The 20,420-nt window shown below is 36.1% G+C and overlaps 1 protein-coding gene across 7 annotated transcripts in view; it reads right to left on the reverse strand.

Annotated features, from left to right (window-relative positions):
- Nucleotides 1-4,706: 4,706 nt before the first annotated feature.
- Nucleotides 4,707-20,420, reverse strand: part of RORA (RAR related orphan receptor A) — a 384,562-nt gene continuing 368,848 nt past the window's right edge. For all 7 annotated transcript variants that reach the window (XM_048955841.1, XM_048955847.1, XM_048955840.1 and 4 more), the window contains 6 exons: nt 17,699-17,820; nt 16,139-16,271; nt 15,272-15,379; nt 13,720-13,830; nt 12,594-12,706; nt 4,707-11,278 (listed from right to left, as the gene is read on the reverse strand). In XM_048955841.1, coding sequence (XP_048811798.1) covers nt 11,114-11,278; nt 12,594-12,706; nt 13,720-13,830; nt 15,272-15,379; nt 16,139-16,271; nt 17,699-17,820 — 752 coding nt within the window. In that variant the 3' untranslated portion in view covers nt 4,707-11,113. The remainder of the gene's footprint in view (nt 11,279-12,593; nt 12,707-13,719; nt 13,831-15,271; nt 15,380-16,138; nt 16,272-17,698; nt 17,821-20,420) is intronic.

Here is a 20,420-nt window from a genome sequence, read left to right on the forward strand (position 1 = left end):
GATTTTGTGACATATACTGGGGATCAAAAACACCCCATTCTAACCCCTGGTTCTGCTTTCCTTATTGGCAAGCAAGGGAGTCCCTGATTTGTCTCTCATTCCTCTGTTTTATTTTGAACAGCTGTCGAATTTTCTGAAGGTTAGGACCTCTCCTGTGAATTGAGAGATTGGGGAGGAATCCATTCTTGAGGGTGAGAAAATTAAACCTGGACTTTCACTGTCTTAGTGCTTATGTCATGAAGCTGCTGTAGAACGAATGGCACTACAGTTCTAGGAAAGCTATGGCTTCCATAACTTTCCTGACTTGATCAGTAGGCGATGGCTTCTTCCAGATTTAGTGCTTCGAAGCAGAAAGCTAACCCCTAATTCTGGATCGCAGGCAGGCAACCTAATACTGAGCTGTTAAAGCTCTGTCAAGATGAAGTGTTTTTGGGTAGAAGTCTAAGTAGAATTTTACATGTACAAAATCTTAAGATAGAAACCAAAGGTACTGCTGACATTTAGGTGGTTAGCACACCAGAGGAGGCTTGCAACTCTGAATTTTGATGCCTAAATTACATGCAAATTTTAACTGAATCCTCTCAAATCTAACCCAGAGCACCATCTCCAAATTCACTGGGAATATTCTAAGACAAATTTCTTCTATTGTGCGCTTGACACAATGTACTCTGATGTAGAACAATATGACATTTTCAAAGAGAAGGAAACTGGATTGATCCAAGGTAATTCTGAGGATGTTTACACTCTTGTTGGCCAAAAGGGGAACTTACAAGGTGTTTGGGAATCTTCTCATTTCCTTGCTGTCAAACATTACTTTATTTACCTAACAAAAAACTGACATATGTGCCAAGAATCATGGCTCATTTTGTAAGGGTGGATTGAACCTAAGACTGAACCTAACACACGTCAAGATTCAGAAGAACAAAAAGGTGCTACTGACAATAAAAAAAAAAAAAAAAAAAAAAAAAAAAGCAAGACAGATTTTTCCATTAGAAGCTGAAGTTTTATTACAGGATAACAGTACATAAAGCACATCTAAAATCGATGTGTTCAATGCACTTAATAAAGGTAATGTAATATTAAAGGTACAGTTTCTAAGTACAATATAACAACATTCATATTAGAATGAAAATTGGAGTATTTAAAAGACAACATTAAATCTCTTATTTTTACAGTCGTATTTACAAAATGAATCAAAATACTTTTTTTATCGGGACTGAGTAAAATAACAAACTGGAATATAAGCAGGCTATCATAAGAGTGAGTTGGAAAGGTCCATGAAAGTGAGAAGTTAAGTGACTGGGTAAAGATCATTAGCAAAGGTTTAGTACAATACCACTTTAGTATTCCTCTTGATGGCTTACGTTTTATGGTGGCTAGAAAAGGAATTTATACATACTGTACACATAACAGACAGCATACATTTACATGTACAGTATAATTTCATTTAAAGTTGTGTGTATTTACAGAAATCTGAGCATATCACTCAACGAGGTTTCTGAAGTTTATGTGCTTAATCCTCAAACTGACATGTATTTGAAATCAGTATTTATTCTGGTTTTGTTACGTTGAACATTTAGTCAACAGGGAAAATATGTTAACCAAATGATTTTGCATAAAGATATCAAACTATTAAAATTAAAATAATAGGAAGAACTTGTTCCTAGCATTACGTATAAGTTAGTAAATACAAATTTAAGTGCGACTCCTTTTCTTTTTTAAAATATCAAAAGGTGACTTAAATCAACAAGGGAAAACAAAATTGTCATGGCTTATATTTAAATAAGATTGTAGCTTCAAGAGGTTTTTATAATTATCCTGATAGTGTTTGCAATTAAACATTCCACTTATGAAAATATACCCACGGTGCAGTAAAGTTTGTATTTTATTTTTAGGACAACAGTATGTTTGCTGTTTAAAAAAAATTATTTATATATATATATTCCTTGAATTGAGGGTATAAAAGCAGTGCATGGAAGCCAAGAATCATGGCTTTAAAATTCACTACCTTCTATTATCAAAAAGTGCAGTAAACAGAAACAATTGTATTTAATAAATTGCTCAAAAATCTTTGCTAAAGATCTTATAAATTCAGTAATATTACAGAAAAATTCTAATAAATATTTAAAAGGTTAATTACCTCCTTAGTTAGATATTTGATATCCATCAGTTTTTAAGAATTAACACAAAAACAGTATCTAGAATGAAAGGAACAGGGGACAGGAATAATTTTAAGGGTACGTGACTATGTAAATTAAGGTATACATGACAAATAAAAACAAAACCCCCAGACCTGACAGAATGTTGCAAATTCCACTTCTTAGTTAACTTCAGTTGCTAATGGCTGACCTCAGATATGTATGCATGATTTATAAAGCATACCCAAGGACCGAATTTAGCCATCAATCTGTCACGGCAGATTTACAGAAAATTCCTATTTACAGTAACTGGAGTTAAGCGTGTAGGCATGGCCTAGTGACATCCACAGTTTGAGTGTGTGCAGATCCTATTTAAAGTGAAGAGGGAGGAAGGCACCCGTCAGAGCGTCACCAATCAATCTCAGATGCCACAACCAGATAGTACTCTCCGAGCAGCCAAAGAACTACCTCCCTTTCAGACAGACAGCATACTGTAAATGCTTTATTCTCATAGATTTGATGCTTTTGTTTTTTCTGATACAACACAGGCAGACTGCTTTAGTAACCGAAAAGATAACAAACTGGACAGAACATTTTTATTAATGTTAATAATGTAGAAAAAAATTCTACATTTGATATCAAGTATCTGTACCGGTGAAGTAATTTTCTCCTTATTAAATATACTATAGAATAATTTATATAATGACACTATGCGTTTAAAGAGAGAACCATGTCCCAAATCTTGTACGCTGATACAGGTACGTGTTGGGCATATGTAGGTGTATATATATATATACACAAATATATATATATTTATATATAGTTATACTCAGTGAAATTAACAAGACCCAAAGGTGGTATTGTCTAGGAATAAAAGGGGTTTTTGTTTGCTTTTGTTCACAAAAGTAACTTATCTAGCACCACACATCAGAAAAACACAAAAATAGCACACTCTAGTTCTAAACAGCTATGTCTAAAATAGATTATATAGTAAAACAGATATTATACAGCATAATGTGGTATTTGATAAACAGATAAATATTTGCACTGTGTAGGCTGTTTATAGTATAACTTTATCTATACAGAATGAAAGCAAAAAGTTAACTGTATAGAGGTGAGCAGAACAACATTAAATATTATGACTCCAAAGCAGAGACGAAGTTAAGAGTTGAAAGAATAGAGCAAGATAAAATGTTTACAGGCCATTACAAGTCCTTAAATTAGTAGTAAAATAAGGAATCAGTTGCTCAAGTTTAAGAAAGCAGTAAACAAGAGATTGCATTTACATGCAGATGTCTAAAACTTGTATTTCTTTTAAATCTATGCACAAAAAGTCATTTGTTTTTATTGCTTGACATTCAGTTATGGCTAGAGTATTTTTTAACCTTTTTCGTACTTTGGAAACAAGAATATTGTTAAAGGTGCCATAAAAATGGACAACATTGAAAACAGTTTGCAAATAAACCACCTAACACTGCAGTTCTTTATACATTTTAAAAAGCCTTGTCTGGGGTTTGTCGTATGTTAAATATATTTAAACTGGGAAAATACATTGTAGCTTGAAGCCTCCCATTGGCCCAAACGTCCAATACAAAAACACATCTCCAGAAAAGGAGCAGGCAAGACAGTACAGTTACATACATAGAAGCAGCCAGTTAATGTCCTAATATTTCAAATATTCACCACTGTTCTGTAACTTGTTTCTAAATCAATGTAGAAATGAGGAACATTTTGGATTTAGAAAAGTGTACAGTACGTATGCCTTTTTGTGAAATAAAATTCACTGTATTGCTTATGAATTCTCTGCATTAGATATGATAGCATTACAGATTGCAAATTCCTGTAAAGTTTATGCATTTACATTAAGACTCTGTGGGGTAATTTAGGGTAGTGTTTCTCAAACTGAAAGTCACAACCGCTTGAAAATTGCTAAAGTGTTCAGATTACTATCACAAAACTGTACGTCAGGCAAACGTGGCTCGGTACTGTGTCAACTGCAGCAGCTCCGTTCACCACTGCAGACAAGCACGCTGGGCAGGGAGCTCATCCTGCTCACTGCATGCAGCTCAGCTCCCAGCGAGGAGGAGCAGGAAGAGCTGGCAGTTGGCTATTGCAGAAGCCATGGTTACTACTACTCAATACCAGCTCAGTTGCTTCGTTAGAAAAGACAGCCGGTAATTCCAGCTGATTCTCACTGCCTAACCCAGAAAAAGGACGTATGTCAGTTCCAACACATAGAGCCCTATGAAAAAATAGAGCCCTGAGGGAGTGTGCTTTCAGAGAGCTTGAGAAACACTGACTTACAGGAAAACAAGTGTACAAAGGACATAATAAACACTGAAAACATGCAGGTGTTAACAAAAAGGTGTGGTGTCACATGTCAAGTTGAATAACTTGATTGTAAAGTTCAGCTTGAAGAAGTAATGAGATTATGAGGGAAGACAAAAAAGTGAATATTGTGGCATAACAAAACTTACAGATACTGATCTGAAGCCTTTATCATGTTTTATTTCTTATTTGGATAGCCTACTTATTGCTATAAAGTTATTGCTATATTCTACCGATGATAAAGGCAAAAAAAAAAAAAACAACAAAAGAAGACAAACAGCAACATTACATATGAAATAGGTAGAATACAGCTTTTATTTTGATGTTAAAGTTCTATTTAGTACCTGAATAAAGTTCCAAAAATAGACAGTATATTAACCTACATGTTAGATATTCTTCCCCTCAAGTCCAGTGACTTAGCATTGTTTAGTGAGCTATTAACACAGTACTAGGATTAAAGCACATACTGCAACAATTTTTTGACAAATACTCATTTTCAACTTGTTGTTGTTGTTGTATTTGGTATCCTTATACATTTGCCCTCATTTCCACCAAATGATTTACTGACAGGAATATTTAAGCAAAAAGAAAATAGCAGGTTAAAATTCAAATATATTCATGGAATGCAACTTTTAAAGTAATGTTAGCATTAATGATGAAGATCTATTTTGAGTAGTTACTGATCTCCAGCTAAGAAAAATAAATAAAGATGCTTCCTCTTTGCAATCTAAATCAGCTAGCACAGGTAGAATTTCAGATCATGCTAAATACTAAGAGCAAATTGCTTCTTATTTTGGGATATTGGATAGTAAGTGTTGTTTCTAACATTTGTATTAATAAATTTATCTACTTGGGGACTTCAAGAATTTGCAGGAAAAAATCATACATTGTTTATACAGCTTGGACTGGCAACCTGTTTGTTCATCAAGTACAGACTGGGGAATGTCTGTGTCAATCCTTAGAGCCCAAAAGAAGGTACTGTCACGTTTGGATCACTCCCTACAAAGTTATCTGTAGATTGCACAAATTAGCAGTATGTTGCATTGATCAGCAAGTATGTGTAAGATACTTTCTGTTGGGAATCAACAGTAGTGGGGATTTTCTTGTAGCGGTGATACCAGGACACCAACTGATCAAGAGTCACAGTTGCTAAGCAACATCTGCCTTAGAAGGCCATTCCAAGCTAAGCTAGAGTGTCAGCTTGGGAAATATTGAGAAAGGTTTCCCTAATTATTAGCAACATAAACAAATGGAAGCCACAAATCCAGTGGAAAAAAAATCCAAAACCTCAACCTAAGATACCGGAGAACTGATATTTTTTGCAAGAAAAAAGCCATGTTTTTCACTCATTTTTCAGAGAATTTCACTCTCTTCCTGATCTAACTGAAGTCTTGAAATCTTGCTCATTTTGTACACAGTTGCTTATTTAATTTCCTACTTGCGTTTTCAAAAGGATGTGAAGTCACAGAACAAGACTAATTGTGATAGGCTCCCAGCATCACAAAATTTGGCACTTAGACACTTACTAGACTTCGCTGTTTTTTGCAACTGTTGTGATCATTTTAAATTGCTGCAATTGATGTACAAGATACAATAATGACTTCAGTCTTTTTGTTTCCTTCCAGTCTTTTTTTTTTTTGCTATACCACAAAGCATAAGAGACAGTGAGAGACAAGGTCTAAACTATTGTTGTTCTCATAGTCTATATGACATTATTGCAAAATCTAATAACTGCCTTTCCAGTCATATTGTACTACCATAAACTCCTTTGTTTCGTTTGACAATCATTTAAATACTGAAAACCAATTTTCTATTGCAAAACATTGAAATTAATTTGGAAAAACACTCCAATGGCTATAAAAACGTCCAGAGGTTGTTTAAATTAAATTTCAGTTGTGAACTATTAATGGGCCAGCATTAATTTCCTTCCTCAAGTACAACTGCAAAACCTTTGCATCGTTTGGAGTATTTTTGTTTTTTACAAAATAAAGACCAATGAGCAGATATTCTGCAAGACTGCATCACAGAATGAGGCACACATTGAGCATTCGGTTAAAAAGAAATCTGTCCAGTTTTTGTGCCTGTGGGGAGAGGGAGAAGGGAAAGGAAGAAATACTCGCATTTTTTTTCTTTTTTTTTTTTTCTTTTTTCTTTTTTTAAAATAATTTGTCCCACCAGTAGTACTGGCCACCCTGTTGAAGAGTTTTAGAAGATCCCTGAGCACATTAGTTTCTGACTCTTAACCCCAGCTCCAAAACGATAGGGCTTCTGTTGTTGATAACGAGATGGATTGTCATTCACAGTTAAGTCAATCATAAGGTGCTTATATATTTACCCTTTTTTTCACCAATCAGCACAAAGAACTGTCAGAAAATAACTTTTATTTTTCTTTTTAAATAATAAAAGGGCACAAAATTATTAAACAATCAAAGTTTTGTGACAGTGGTTTAGGATTATTATCTGGCTGCCCCTCAACAACAGACAAGTGATTCAATCGACATTCCTTAGCAAAAAAAAAAAAAAAAAAAAAAAAAGGCAAAAAAAAAATCCTGTACAAATATGTATTTTTCCCTGAGGGATCAAGGTTACACCCGCAAGTGCTCTATGTACATATTGCACTGTAGAGGAATGAAGAACATGTGCAAAAAAAGCAACAATGATTGAAGCTTACTAATCAAACCTTTTAATCATGACTGCTATGTCATCTTGCATTTTGGAATGTCGGAACACAGCTATTCCTTAAATCTACAATGTAAAAAATGAAAAAAAAAAGAAAAGAGAAGAAAAGAAAAAGAAACACACACCTCTACTATGGCACATTCAATGAAATAAAAAGTTTTCCAAAGACAAATAGACAAATTCCATCAAGAAAATAATACAAAGTTCGTTCATTTGTTTTTTTTTTCTGTTTTTTAGAAAAATTACATTACTTTCTTTCATTGTTTCACATTACAAAATCTTTTTTTTTTTTTTTAATGTTTACACAAATCACATTTTATTGCAGGAATATTTCAAGTGCCATCAAATATTTATAGAAGGGTTAAAAAAATAGAAGTCTCTCTAAAGTGGTCCAGACAAGGCTTTGTATAGAATAAATCTTTTTTTCACCTTCTATTTTTGACTTAAGTATTTTGAATACATTTTCTTTTTCTCCATTGACACTTACCAGCCTAGAAGCAGCCACTCACACACACCCACACATACACCATGTGCGCACACAACGCTACTCTCTCACACACACAGGTAGGTGCACATACACACACAGAGATCTTGGTATCCATACTAAGATAGACAAGCTTTAATAAAGAGCAACCAAACTTAAGAACAGCCTCCCTTTTCTCCTAATCCCATTGTTTTTAAGAGTCAATCAGTGTTAGAGATGTTGAGGTGTATTAAGGTAGTTCAAATGACAGTATACTGTACTACCTCTTTTCTAGAAAGCCCAGGAACATCTCTGTGGAAAGATGAAAACCCAATGAAAATCTCTTCGCAGACTCTAGCGTACAATCATTCAATGGCAATGTACTACTTTGTCTTCAGCTGTCCTCACGTTTTTGTTTGTTGTCAGCTGGACAGATCATGAAAATACTTGTGTGAATCCACTTACTTCCAATATGCTTTTTTAAACTGAATATTGTGTTGATTGTCTGACACCAGGCCATAGTCGCAGAGGTTCTGCAGAGTGCATTTCCACTGCTGCACCAGGTTCTTCCATGGCAGCCATTCTGACCAGCCACTCTGAGGCTATTTGACATCCCCTTTGCCTCATAGGCAACCGCAGTCTTTTCAGTATGTCTGCCATGCTGTATCCCCTTTTCCCCTCTCTATGCCAAGCAAAACGAAACGAGTAATAGTCTCTTGCCAAGTGGCTGCTAGCTGTGTTCAGGAAGGCAGACTTACTGGGGTATGTACACACAGCCTGATTTTAAAAGGTGCTAGTTGTCCACAGGGGCTCCCCTTGACAAAAATGACAGCACGTAGGTGCTGCACAGCCTGGAATGGAAGATCATGTCACAAGCCAATCCTGGATACAACAGGCTTTCAACTAAGGCCCCATGCGGAACCCTTCTACACTTACGTATTTTATTATTAAATACTCCAAAATTCTGTGTTGTCAATGACTTAAGGGTGTAAATACTCTGAATTAGATACCAAACAAAACCACTGGTATCTACAGGCCTGCTAAAGTAGTAATATTAATCAGGAATAGATAAGTAAAGGATGTGACTGAAAATTAATCCCAAAGTATTTTGCCTGGTAGTCTACTTATTGTCAAAAGTAGGAGCTGTATCTTACTCTCTAAAAAAGTACGAATCTTACCTCATTATTCATTAGTTGACACTGAAATTAAGTTTAGTTGATCTTTAAAGGACTAGCACCTAGGGCTGGTCATATTCCGAAAACGTCTGTTTGTTAAAAAGACTGCTTTAAAAATAGGAGCACATATTGGAATCAAAGTACCGTATCATGCCAGCTACTCCAATAAAGTAAACAATGATTCTAGGAAAAGTCTATCAGCGAGAATGCAGTCAGTGTGCGGGGCTGTGAGCTGCCTCCTTGGAGCAGCAGGATGGAGCAGCATGAGGCTGGCTTCCTCAAGCCCACTCGTGCCTCCATCCAGGTACTCACAGAGGTGCAGGTGTTCCTGTGCCGTTCTCCAGGGCTACGCTGCTTTGAAGGGCGGAGATGCCATGTTCATCTCCTCAATTTTGAACCATATAAACGGATGAGAGCCAAGCGCTATGATGAAACACTTTAATAGATGTTGTGCTTCTGTGGCTCAATTTGATCCCAAAGGTAAAATTTCCAAATCATAGAATAAAACTTTCTGTTTTAGACTACTAGCGTAATTCTACCTCTCTTCAGTGTGCTTCTGTTCTTCAGTTCAGCATTACTTCTCAGTGACTAATGTAACAGATTTATTATTTTTGGAAATTAAAGCAGTGGAGCACATTCTTTTTTTTTTTTTTTTTTTTTTTTTTCCCCTTGCAACATATTTCATCAGAAAGTTGCAGGCACACAGGCCTACAAGCCTCCTGGTTGTATTTCCTCATCTCATCCAAATCAATTACAGACCTCTGGCTCGAACAGTCACAGTTTATTTTGTGATATTGTTCACTGTGGATCTGTTCCCTTCAGAACTTGGTTTAATTTCTAATCCTGCTAAATTTACTCAGAGACAGTTGGTACTTTCTATTAGTCTTCCCTCATCTGTTAAACTTTAAAGTGCATGTATGTAAATAATGAGAGCAATGGTCAGCACTCCATTCAGCTACTTTAAATAGAACTGCTGGATGTTTGAAGAACATGGGTTCTAATCTCACTTAAAACAAAATTAAACCTATGAATTTTGATAGGATAGAGTTTGGAGTTTTGAATGCATTGTTTACAATACAGAGTACAAAAGTATGTAACATTATGTATAAAAATGGGCTTTCCACATACATGTCACACACATACTTTTACTGCAGATACAGACTTGAGTAAATACCTTCAAATCTGGATTTATGGTGGGTAGATGTACACTTTACTGGCTTGATTTTCAAGGATGACACATTATTCTATCTGTAAGTGATCTGTAATTGCTTAATTTGATCACAGAAACTCAGCACCTTTGAAAATGAGGCTTTTGCTGTGCCTAAATCAGAATCTAGGCGTGTAATTTTAAACATCCAGATTTGAAAGATTTGAAATGAAAAATACTCGCTAAATTAACAGTTGAACGTCTGATTTTAATTTAGAAAACTTCCTTTTTTCCTTTTTTTTTTTAAAATCTGTGTAACCATTTCAGGATATGACCAGCCTCTCCTTAAAAGTAACACGGAAAACAGCAGCATAAATACCTCCCAATGTACCAGTACCTGCCAAAAACCTTTTTCAGTTAAACTTGAATTTCTGGTGCACATGCAACACAACAATGAACACGCTAGCATTTAATTTAAAGAAAAAGGTGCAAAATGAAAGTGCCTTATCAATTCAACAAGAAAAGCTATACCAGTAACTACATTTTATATTAATTAAAACAATATATAAACAATATCTCTTTTGCTATATATAGTCTTCATGCCCATTTACCCTGTAATATATTATAATGCTATTGTTGCTATTGCTATGGACCCTTTTCATGCCGTTCTGTCTACTGGCAAACAGTGGTAGGTGAAAAAAATCGTCCTTCATGAAACAATGAGCAAGTTGTGCAAACTGATGCTTAAATCTCTGCAATGCACACCAGTCGCTGATTACTAGGTGGACTCTCTGGTTCTGATCAACAAATTGATTGTTCTGTCAGAAGTCTGGGCAGTGAACTACGAGAGAAAGCAACCTTCTGATACTAGTACCCTCAGTCTGTGTAAACAGAGGTCAAGGATTGAGAAGTTGAGACAGAAAAAGGGTCCATATTTGTAGGCAAAATGGAAATCATATGCATGAGAAAAACAAGTTCAACTTTGTTTCATTGTTTCCCATCCTTCGCCTGACCCGGACCGCCAAGAGATGTGCAGTGTGTTGGCTCCCTAGGTCTGTGCAGGGCCATATAAAGTGTCTTGGTTTTCTTTACTTTTTTTTTCTCTTTTTTTTTTTTAATCTTTTCCTTTCTTTTGTTTTAATGTTTGTACTTCAGACATTCTAGAAGTGCTTAGGTGATACGTTTACCCATCAATTTGCATTGCTGGCTCAAATTCTGAAGTGAACAGCTCCTTGTAAAGTGGAGGAAAATGAAGTCGTACAATGTCTGGGTATATTGCTTTAAATGCGATAAGCTTTTCTGTATGTCGTCCACACAGTGCTCTTAAAGTAGACACTTTGCATATTAACTGTAAAAAAATGAACAGAAGTCACACAGTCATATATGGAACAAGGCCTCTCAGTCTTGAGCTCAGGATTAGAACTCTCAAACAATTTGAGCACACTTCAGTTGTTTGCTTTAGCAGTGACATATCAGATGTGTAATAACGGTTAAGTTTTGTATATTAAAAACAAAAACAAATAAAGAAGCCACTAAAAACTTACCGAGTAATGCATTAATGCTATCTGTGAAATAACTTTTTCTTTGGGTGTCTAAGAAAATGTATCACTTGCCTACCTATGTAAGCCATATCACAAGCTCCAGATCAATGTGGAACTATTTCATGGCTGAATCTTTACTCATGCAACTTAGTAATTCTCCTGGAAGAAGGTGTGCTTGATTATTCTTAAATATGCTATATTGTGGAGGGAACTTGCAATACAATAGATTAGGCTACTTTCACTTATGCCAAAAAAGGTAAAAGATGAAATTGTATTAAACAGATCAGAACAATCTGTCCTTGAAAAAATAGGACTAGGGTGCTCATTCAACTTAGTGAGTACATATTTGTATCGAAACACCTGGAAGAAATCTCCTTCTAGCAAAGGAATCCAATGCATATGCTGGGAAAATAATTATACAAGCTATGAAATGAGGACAATCTGGAAAGCCCAGATCTTCATACTGGGCTGTACTATCCTGCTCCTAGTTGTAGTTAGTCTAAGTGTAGTTAATTCTGCATTGTGAAACTAAGCATGAGCTTCCCTGCTGTGTGGAGTTCTAAAAGGAACTACATCTGTAAGGAAGTGCCTTCACACTGCCTCTGCATTTTGAACACCTAATTGAAGACACTTGAGATTACCATAATAATATGTAGTATCTTTTTTCTCTTCCCTAGCCACCAATAGTTAGAAGAAGTGCTGAGAAAAAGGCTTGTGCAGAACTTCCCATGACGTACTGAGAAACAAGGTTAGTTTGGGTACTGTGTGCCATCACAAGCTAGTTGTCATGTAGACACAGGTTTCCTAAGATTTAATCTTACGTGTAGTAGAAGTAGTGCTCTGCGTGGCAGAGGTGTTATTAAGAGAAACAAGATAAAAACCTTGATGGCTTTTCATTTAGTTCAACATGAAAAACATTTTCAGACCTTTATCAGCCATATTCGTAGTACATCATTCTTTCTCCCTTTCCTGTTTTTAGCAAATGATTTCAGCTAAGTACCTTGATTGTGAACAAAGAATTCTGGGCTTATAAATTAAAAAAATACTGCACAGAAGCTTTTACACTATTCATAAGAAAGTGTGCTTTCACAGTCACATGAGATGGCACAATATGATTTGTACCTTTGTTAGAATTCCATCTTCTCGGTGGTTCTTCTGTAGGACATGCTGAAGTGCTAGCTGGATCTTCTGTTGGAGTTTTTCAATTTTTACCTTCTCCTGAAGCCATGAACGATCTAAATACAAATGAAGTTAACACCTCTAGTAGTGCATACATCAGTCACGGTGCATCAGGAAATAGTCTGTTCATTTTTCCTATTTGCAACCTTCCTTCCACTTCAACAGTTTTACATAGGAAATGAGTTTCAAAATTAATAGCTTTTGGACACATTTATTACTTGCATTTAAAATTACTTTTATGAAACCCTCAATAAGAAGATTGCAGCATATCTGAGTAAGATTCATTAATTATTTGCTAATAAGTTCTTTAAAATGCAGGATATTTACAAAATGAAGCTAGCCCCCTTTTAGTGAGAAATGCATGGATCACATAATGAACAAGTAGTTGGTGTGGATCTTCTTACTACGATCTACAGTGGCATACAAAAAAATCAGAACAAATATTCAGCTATTAAAAAAGTGCTCCTAAACTTCTAGCAGAAAAGGAGTATTAGGTACTACATCTGTGGCAGAACTAAGGGATTCTGTGGCTTAAATACTAAGAGACAAGGCAAACATATTTCCAGCATGGCAACCAGCATGAGAATGTATTTATGATGTAGTAAAACTCTGTTGTAACAGATTCCTCCAGCATTTATTCCTATGATGGTTTAAACTACATTTTTCCTTGGCTATTATGTCAGACACAAACGGAATTTCTGCACTAATATCCTGTTTCGCCCAACCCGACAAGCCTTCCCAGTACCTGGAGCACAGTGTGAATCTGTTTGAGATGAAGCTACTTTATTCATGGCTATAGCAGACCCAGGCTGACTCTTGTATGTCTGGAGCCATCATTGCCATACCTAGTTTCACAAAGGTGACAGATACCTGAGCTACCATGGTATGCAACCACCTCCATACATTTGTTCCTTGCTAAAACAGCAACCCTGCTTAACAGCTCTGAGCTGGCACTGGACCAAAAAGAGGGGGGCATTTCACACTGTGTGATAGCAGTACTACTTAAGAATACATTAAAATAAAAGTGAACTCTGCCATAGAAACCTAGAATAAATACTCTGTCTCTTACCTGCTGACATTAAAACAAATGCAGAAAACAAAGCTATCTCATCTTCTGTCAGGTGCATAGAACATAAACTTTTTCCAAATTCAAACACAAAACTAATGAAGTCTTCACAACCTGCCAAAAAGAAGGTACAGCTCATGCCAAACTGTTTGAAATTACTTCAAAACTACACAGTTGCTGATTTAGGTGAAAAATGGATGTAAAATACTTGATAGGTAAATGCTTTTCCCCTTGAGGACTGATGAGATCTCAGTTAGGCTTGAACTTCACCCCATTCCCACAGGTCCCCAGCTATCACATCCTGGTACCCAGTACTTTGAAGGTTTTGTGCATTGCATCTTTTCTGTGCTTTTGGGGTAAATATAGATGAAAACCAAGCCATTTTCAAGCTCAACACTGTTTTGGCTTTGTTGCCTTTCTCCATGAAACTTTCTCATGTTACTGTGGACTGGATGTTTGAAATGTATACTTGAAAAATGCCGATTTTATGAATACTGAGCACACAGAAGAGGGAGGGGGAAGAGGCATACAAGGTACATGCAGGAGCAAAAGGAGAAGTGAAGGTCTGAAAGTTTTTCATGCAGAAGAACTGTGCCTCCTTTCATCCATTCTCTTGCTCACACAGGTGTAAGTCAGGTTACTGCTGCTGTTACACATGCTGTTATCCATTACACAAAAGCTGCGCCTTGCTTTGAAAGGATTGCAACCTCTGTTGGAATAGAGTTCTCCTCTGCAGATCTCAGCCCCCAGCTCAGCTTAAATTTCTGAGTGTACTCAGTAGCAGCTGAAAGTTAGGTTTCATTGCAACTACTAGCAGATAGAAGCCCATATCTGATACTGCATTCTCTGCATTGTTTCTGAGTAGAAACAATTCTATTTTAATACTCTTTCTAGTCAAATATTTTGAGGTGTTTTGAAAAGGCAGAGAGTACTTCAGTAATTGTATGGCTTTCTTCACTGCCATATTGCTACTGTCATTTTTCACTGCCCTCCAGAATGGCTTACGTACCAAATCCATACCCAATTAAATTCTTCCTTTTAAAATTAGCATAAGTATGCAGAAAAGAAGAAATAAAAAGTTAAACAATGGTTTAATTAAAAAAGAAAAAGAATTAAGAGTATTTCAGTATTTTACCTGCAAATAACTAGATTTTGCATATTCAGAGCAGTACTGTCAGTATATCTGAAATTAAATTTAAAGTTTCTCTTCCTTTTCAACTGGATACATCAAGCTTTACATGAGTTAAGACATCTGGGCTTCTGTTGTTTACGAGCATCTCCAAGCTGCTCTACCCCGATCTAAGTAAGGAAAGTGCTGGATTTCAATACCAATAGTCCTGCATTGCAAGGAGCTAAGGTGTTCTAACTCCTGAAATCAGCTTGGCCTCAAACACAGCTGGCAGAATTATTTACAAAATAAGCAGTTTGAACTTTTTAACTGTTTTTTTATTTGAATACTACAGTCTCTATTTTTTTCAAGGCAGCTGTCCTCATGCTTTTCTACCTTATTGTTTCTTTGTGTGGTTTTAAAGTACAACACTTGGTATTTCCTTACCTAAGGACTTGAAAACCTCTGGGCTAGCATACTTGCCATCAAAGTAGACTGTGTTGTTCTGGGAGTCAAAGGCACGGCACATTCTGATGAACACAACCTCTAAAGACCCTAAAACAGAAACAATGTATGTTTGACTATGTAAGTAGAGAGACTTCAGTTGCAAGAAGTGAGATAAAAGTGCTCTGCCTTCAGCACAGACTGACTAGGGCAGTAGGTTTCTGTGGTATAACAAAGAACAATTTGATTTTATAGTGTAATTATTTCCCATAAAGTCCTTTACAAGTTTTTGCTAAAGTAACTTAGTTAATGCTAATAAATATTTTTATTAGGATAATGAAGTCTCTGAAGTCAAAGCAGTTCATTTAGATCTTTACTCATGAAGCTCTGACAGCTTTGTTCAATATTTGTAAACTGCATTCCTTCTACAGTATTGCATAGAACAATCTGGACTTTAACTTGAAATATATTATTCACTATTCATACGCCTAATAAAGAAAACCTGAATCCAATGTTTTCATTCTTTCACACTTAATTGCTCCTGTAGTTCACAATGAAAATTTCATATGCAGACTTGAACTTATCATAGAATCACAGAATGGTCTGAGGTGGAAGAGATCATAAAGATCATCAAGTTCCAGCCTCCCTGCCACGAGCAAGGACACTTTCCATTAGGTGGAACGTGTTGCATCCAGAGAAACTAAGAAAGCGTATTACTTCAAAGACATAGAGGTTTCTTTATTTTATTATTTTAAATCACCATTCAACATATGTATATATATACTTATATATATACATAATCACTCTATATAGGTAGCACCGTCCTCAGTCAAAACTAATAGAAGTAGACCTTAAAATTCACCCACATACCTGCTTTTAAAAGCACAATTTGATCATTTTGACACAGCTCCATAAAGCCATCAATGCGTTTGGCAAATTCCACTACATACTGTATAGCTTCTGTTATTTTGACTGCGCATAATTGCCACATTACCTCCCTTTGCTGTTTGAGAGAGAAGAAAAATTGAAAAGTTACTAATTAAAGTTTGGAAAGCTCATTGTCATAAAATAAGACTTAGCTCAAAAACTAAGCAGAGCAAATGCTCTTCAGCAGTCCTGGCTACAGTCTGCTTGTAAGAAAAGGGCCGTTAGTCTCAAAGACAAAGCCTCATGAGGATGAGTGAAAATGCAAGCATGTAGAACTTCTTCAGTGATGGCAGAGAGATCCAGGTTGCATATTTTTATGTCATAAGCCAAAAAAATCTAAGTATAATGATGCTGGTGATTTCAGTGGTAATTCTACTTACTGCATCAAGAGAAAATACCAACTTATGCTAGCAGTGCACAATCACATTTTTCCTATCAACCTCTCTTTTTTGTCCTGAATGTAAATTATCTAACAAGCTGGTCTTCATAAGGATACATATAAAGTATACATATATGAAGATCATCTTGTTAATAACAAAGAAGGCATGCAATTAGTGTTCTTCTCAGATGTTAATAATAATTCAGAATGAGAGTACCTAACAAGTGGAAAAAATATTCTTAAAGGTTAAGTAATTTTTTTTTTTTTTGGTGGAAATGAAAAAAAATATTCAGAAGTGTGCTTTAATAGTGCTTCTCAAGATAGTTTTCCAAAAGTAGCCACTTGGCAGTAGTGCGTGGATGGAAGGCATAATGGAAATACAAGCACTGAATAAATCGTGTAGCACCTACTGGAGGCATGGCAGCGCTCTGCTGCTGTTCTACAGGTGAAACTGAAACACTGTGACAACTGTAGAATGAATCAGGGATACAACCAGGCACCAAAGGCAGGAAATCTGAGTTCTGAGTTTATAATATCAAAACAAAATGCACCATGCAAAATTATAAAGTGTCAAACAAGCCAATGGCTTTTTGACTGGCTCCTATTCAGGTTTTCAATTACCAGATAGGAATGGAAACAAAGTAAGACTGATGCATGTCCTGGTATTGATCAGTATTTCACAGGTCAGCTGTAAAGGACTCTACAGTTACAACCTGGTGCTTCAAACTAGTTTGCTGTTGTTGTTGTTGTTGGGGGAGGAGGGGAAGTGGGAATGATTAGGGAGATTACAGTGTAACAACAGTAAATAACATGCCATGTTGGAGTGAAAAAAAAATTCTCTAGTTTCTTATCCAATTTTATCAATTACAGACAAACACATTTCCAGAGCTTTACATTTCCTCGTATTTATGGTTAAAATCATAAATGCAAAATCACAAACCAAATTGCAACCATCCTGCTCATCTTGATTCTAGCATGTTTTTTGTTTCATTTTTGTCCTGAAAACACACATAAATGTATATTCCTGATAGTGAACAGAAAGCAGTGAAAAAGTGAATTTTGCAGTGTGTTATGGAAATACCATGCTTTAAAAAAGCATGCCACTGTTTGGCATGCTTTTATACCTTGTTCTGATAGTTCTCAATTTCTTCCTGCAGAAAAGTCTGCCATGTTATCTGCTGTAGCTCCTCTCTCAAGTACTGGCAAGTTTCCATGTGAGACTTGGAAATATTCTGTGCAAGATGTTCTAAAAGAAAGACCAGAAAGTTACACACATTAAAAATGAAAAGCTATACCTTCAGACATGAGAAAATGAACATATTCCAGTTACAACTGGGAGCCACAGGAAAGCTTAGGTGTTAGAAGAAATGCTTTAATTTAATATCTCCTTGGATTTTTTTTTTCCTTAAAAATAAATCAATGCAAACTGCTAATACTGCAGTAAACAAAACAATTCTGGATCTTAACATACCTTGCCTAGCTCGTAATGGGCCCAGTGCAGCCATTAGAGGGCACTCTGTACACACACACACACACTCACTCTCACAATGCAGCTGAGATTTTAATAGTTACACAAAGCAGAATCCTTTCACTAGTTTGTAAGATGCTTTGGTGAACTTTAATTTATTTTTGAATGAAGAATACTGTATCTGGGACAAACTTACTTCCTAGATGGCAGTGGGTGCAAAAGAAAGCTTGCAAGATCAAAAAGCTTGAGAGATAAAGTCAAAACTCAGTGAAACCTGGGATCATTCAAGCTGCTGTAAACTCAGTAAGTGGTCTTGCTGCTTTTAGTAAAAAAAAAAAAAAATAAGCCAGCTTTGAAACCTGGGCTCAGAATTTTGCTATGAATTAATATTCAGTCTTAAAAGTCTTCCATTTTTCTTTGTATGTGTCTCGTCTCATATTTTAGCACACGACAAGTAGACTTGTCTCTGCAGTTGGCACTTCTGCAGATTAGACCACCACTGAAAGGGAAAGCTTAAAGCCAGAAGTGCAGGATCCTGCATCTGAGTGGGGGCAATCCCAAAACATCAGTTCAGACTGGGTGATGAGTGGAGTTGAGAGCAGCCCTGCAGAGAAAGAGGTGGGAGTAGCGGGCAGATAAGGGACTCTATCTGCGAGTGACAGGACAAGGGGTAATGTCTTTAAACTAAAAGAGGATAGGTTTAGATTAGATATTAGGAAGAAACTGTGGATGCCCCGTCCCTAGAAGTGCTCAAGGCCAGGCTGGATGGAGTTTTGAGCACCCTGATCTAGTGGGTGGTGTCCCACTACTTGTGGAAGCTGAGTAAGACTGGTGATCACGAACATGGGTGTATAGCACTGAAGTGCAATATTTGTTTACCAGTGTGTACTTAAACATTTATTTTTCTCACTGTCAGCATCTGACAGCATTATTCCTTTGCCCTTGAAGGATACAGAAAGTAAAATATTACCATGTTATTCACTAACCTCAGCCTCAGTTCTGGACTGTATTTAAGCACACACACTTAAATACTTTCATTGAACAGCCCCACCTTCCTAAATTGAAACCTCAGTCTAGCAGACAAACATTCTTCAGAGGCTGTTTGGCAATGTCAATGCTGGGCACCCAAATCACGTTCCATAGGGTTTAAATGCAAGCACTGTGTAAATAAGGGTAAGGAATATGACAAACTTATCTTACACTAGTGCTCCAGACTGAATACCTGGCCTAAGAAGGAGAAGCCTTCTCTTTTTTTCTGTACTATTAATGTTCATCTTTTAGTAATTCCCATGAGAATATTAACAATCACTTATTGAGACAAAACTGTAAGCGTAGCTTTTATCTTATTTTTTTTTCTTTTTGGTTTTACTTCATCTGTTACTGAAGGTATTTGAACTCAAGTGAGATGCAATGTTTTTGGCTGTCACAACATATACTATTGCAGAGAACTGCATTCTGCAACATAAGGACATGAAAAATCTTGTCCCTTCCTCTCAGCAAAAATTCTCAAAAAGAACATAAACTAAAGCAGAATTTCTCATCAAATACCTGCCTCTAGTTAAAACCAACAACAAAAGAGACAAACTTTATCTTGGAATAGACAATTTTTCAATTTTTAGGTTGTTTTAATAATGAAATATGTAGCCAAAAAATGTCATTTAAGCAAAACAAATGTTTTAAACTCCTGATTGCTTATATAAATACTAGAATCTTAAAGCCATTTCTCTTACGCCCTGTTTCAGTTTGCTTATGACCACTTGACACAGTGCTCTCTAACTTAAGACCTGGATGCTAACAAGTCCTCGTAATGGAATTCAGCCTTCCTATAATCACTGAGGGAAAGGTTTAAAGAAAAATGTGCTAATTAATGTGGTCATTATATGGATCTTAGGGAAGCTGTCAAAACATGCTACATGGAAATTTTTTCTCAAGTCTGGAGCTACATTCTCTTCAGCCGCTGGAAAGGCGAACTGCCCTCCGATTAGACCGATGTTTTGGTTCCACATTCCCCAGGTACAGATAAAGAGCAGAAAAAGATAGTCCACGTAACTTTTTGTTAGGAAACAGAGAATTAAGCTAATAAAAAAAGATTAAATGTTAAAAAAAAAATCATAAATAAAGAAATATTCCATTTCCTCAGCACAACAGATTATCTTGTTAATAAGTATTCAGAACAATCTATTATATGAACTGAAAACAAAAGCAACGCTACTAGACCTGATCTAGTACAAGCTTATGTGACTTTTAGTCCACTTCTGTAATGTGTTCAGCCACGTACCACAATTAATTAGGGTATTGTGCACTTCACAGAAGAATGCCCATACATGCTCACAGCTGTTTTGAAGCAGCATTCTCGCTATCACCTGGCTAAATGTGTC

Source organism: Lagopus muta, chromosome 10, assembly GCF_023343835.1.
Source record: "Lagopus muta isolate bLagMut1 chromosome 10, bLagMut1 primary, whole genome shotgun sequence".
NCBI lineage: Eukaryota > Metazoa > Chordata > Aves > Galliformes > Phasianidae > Lagopus > Lagopus muta.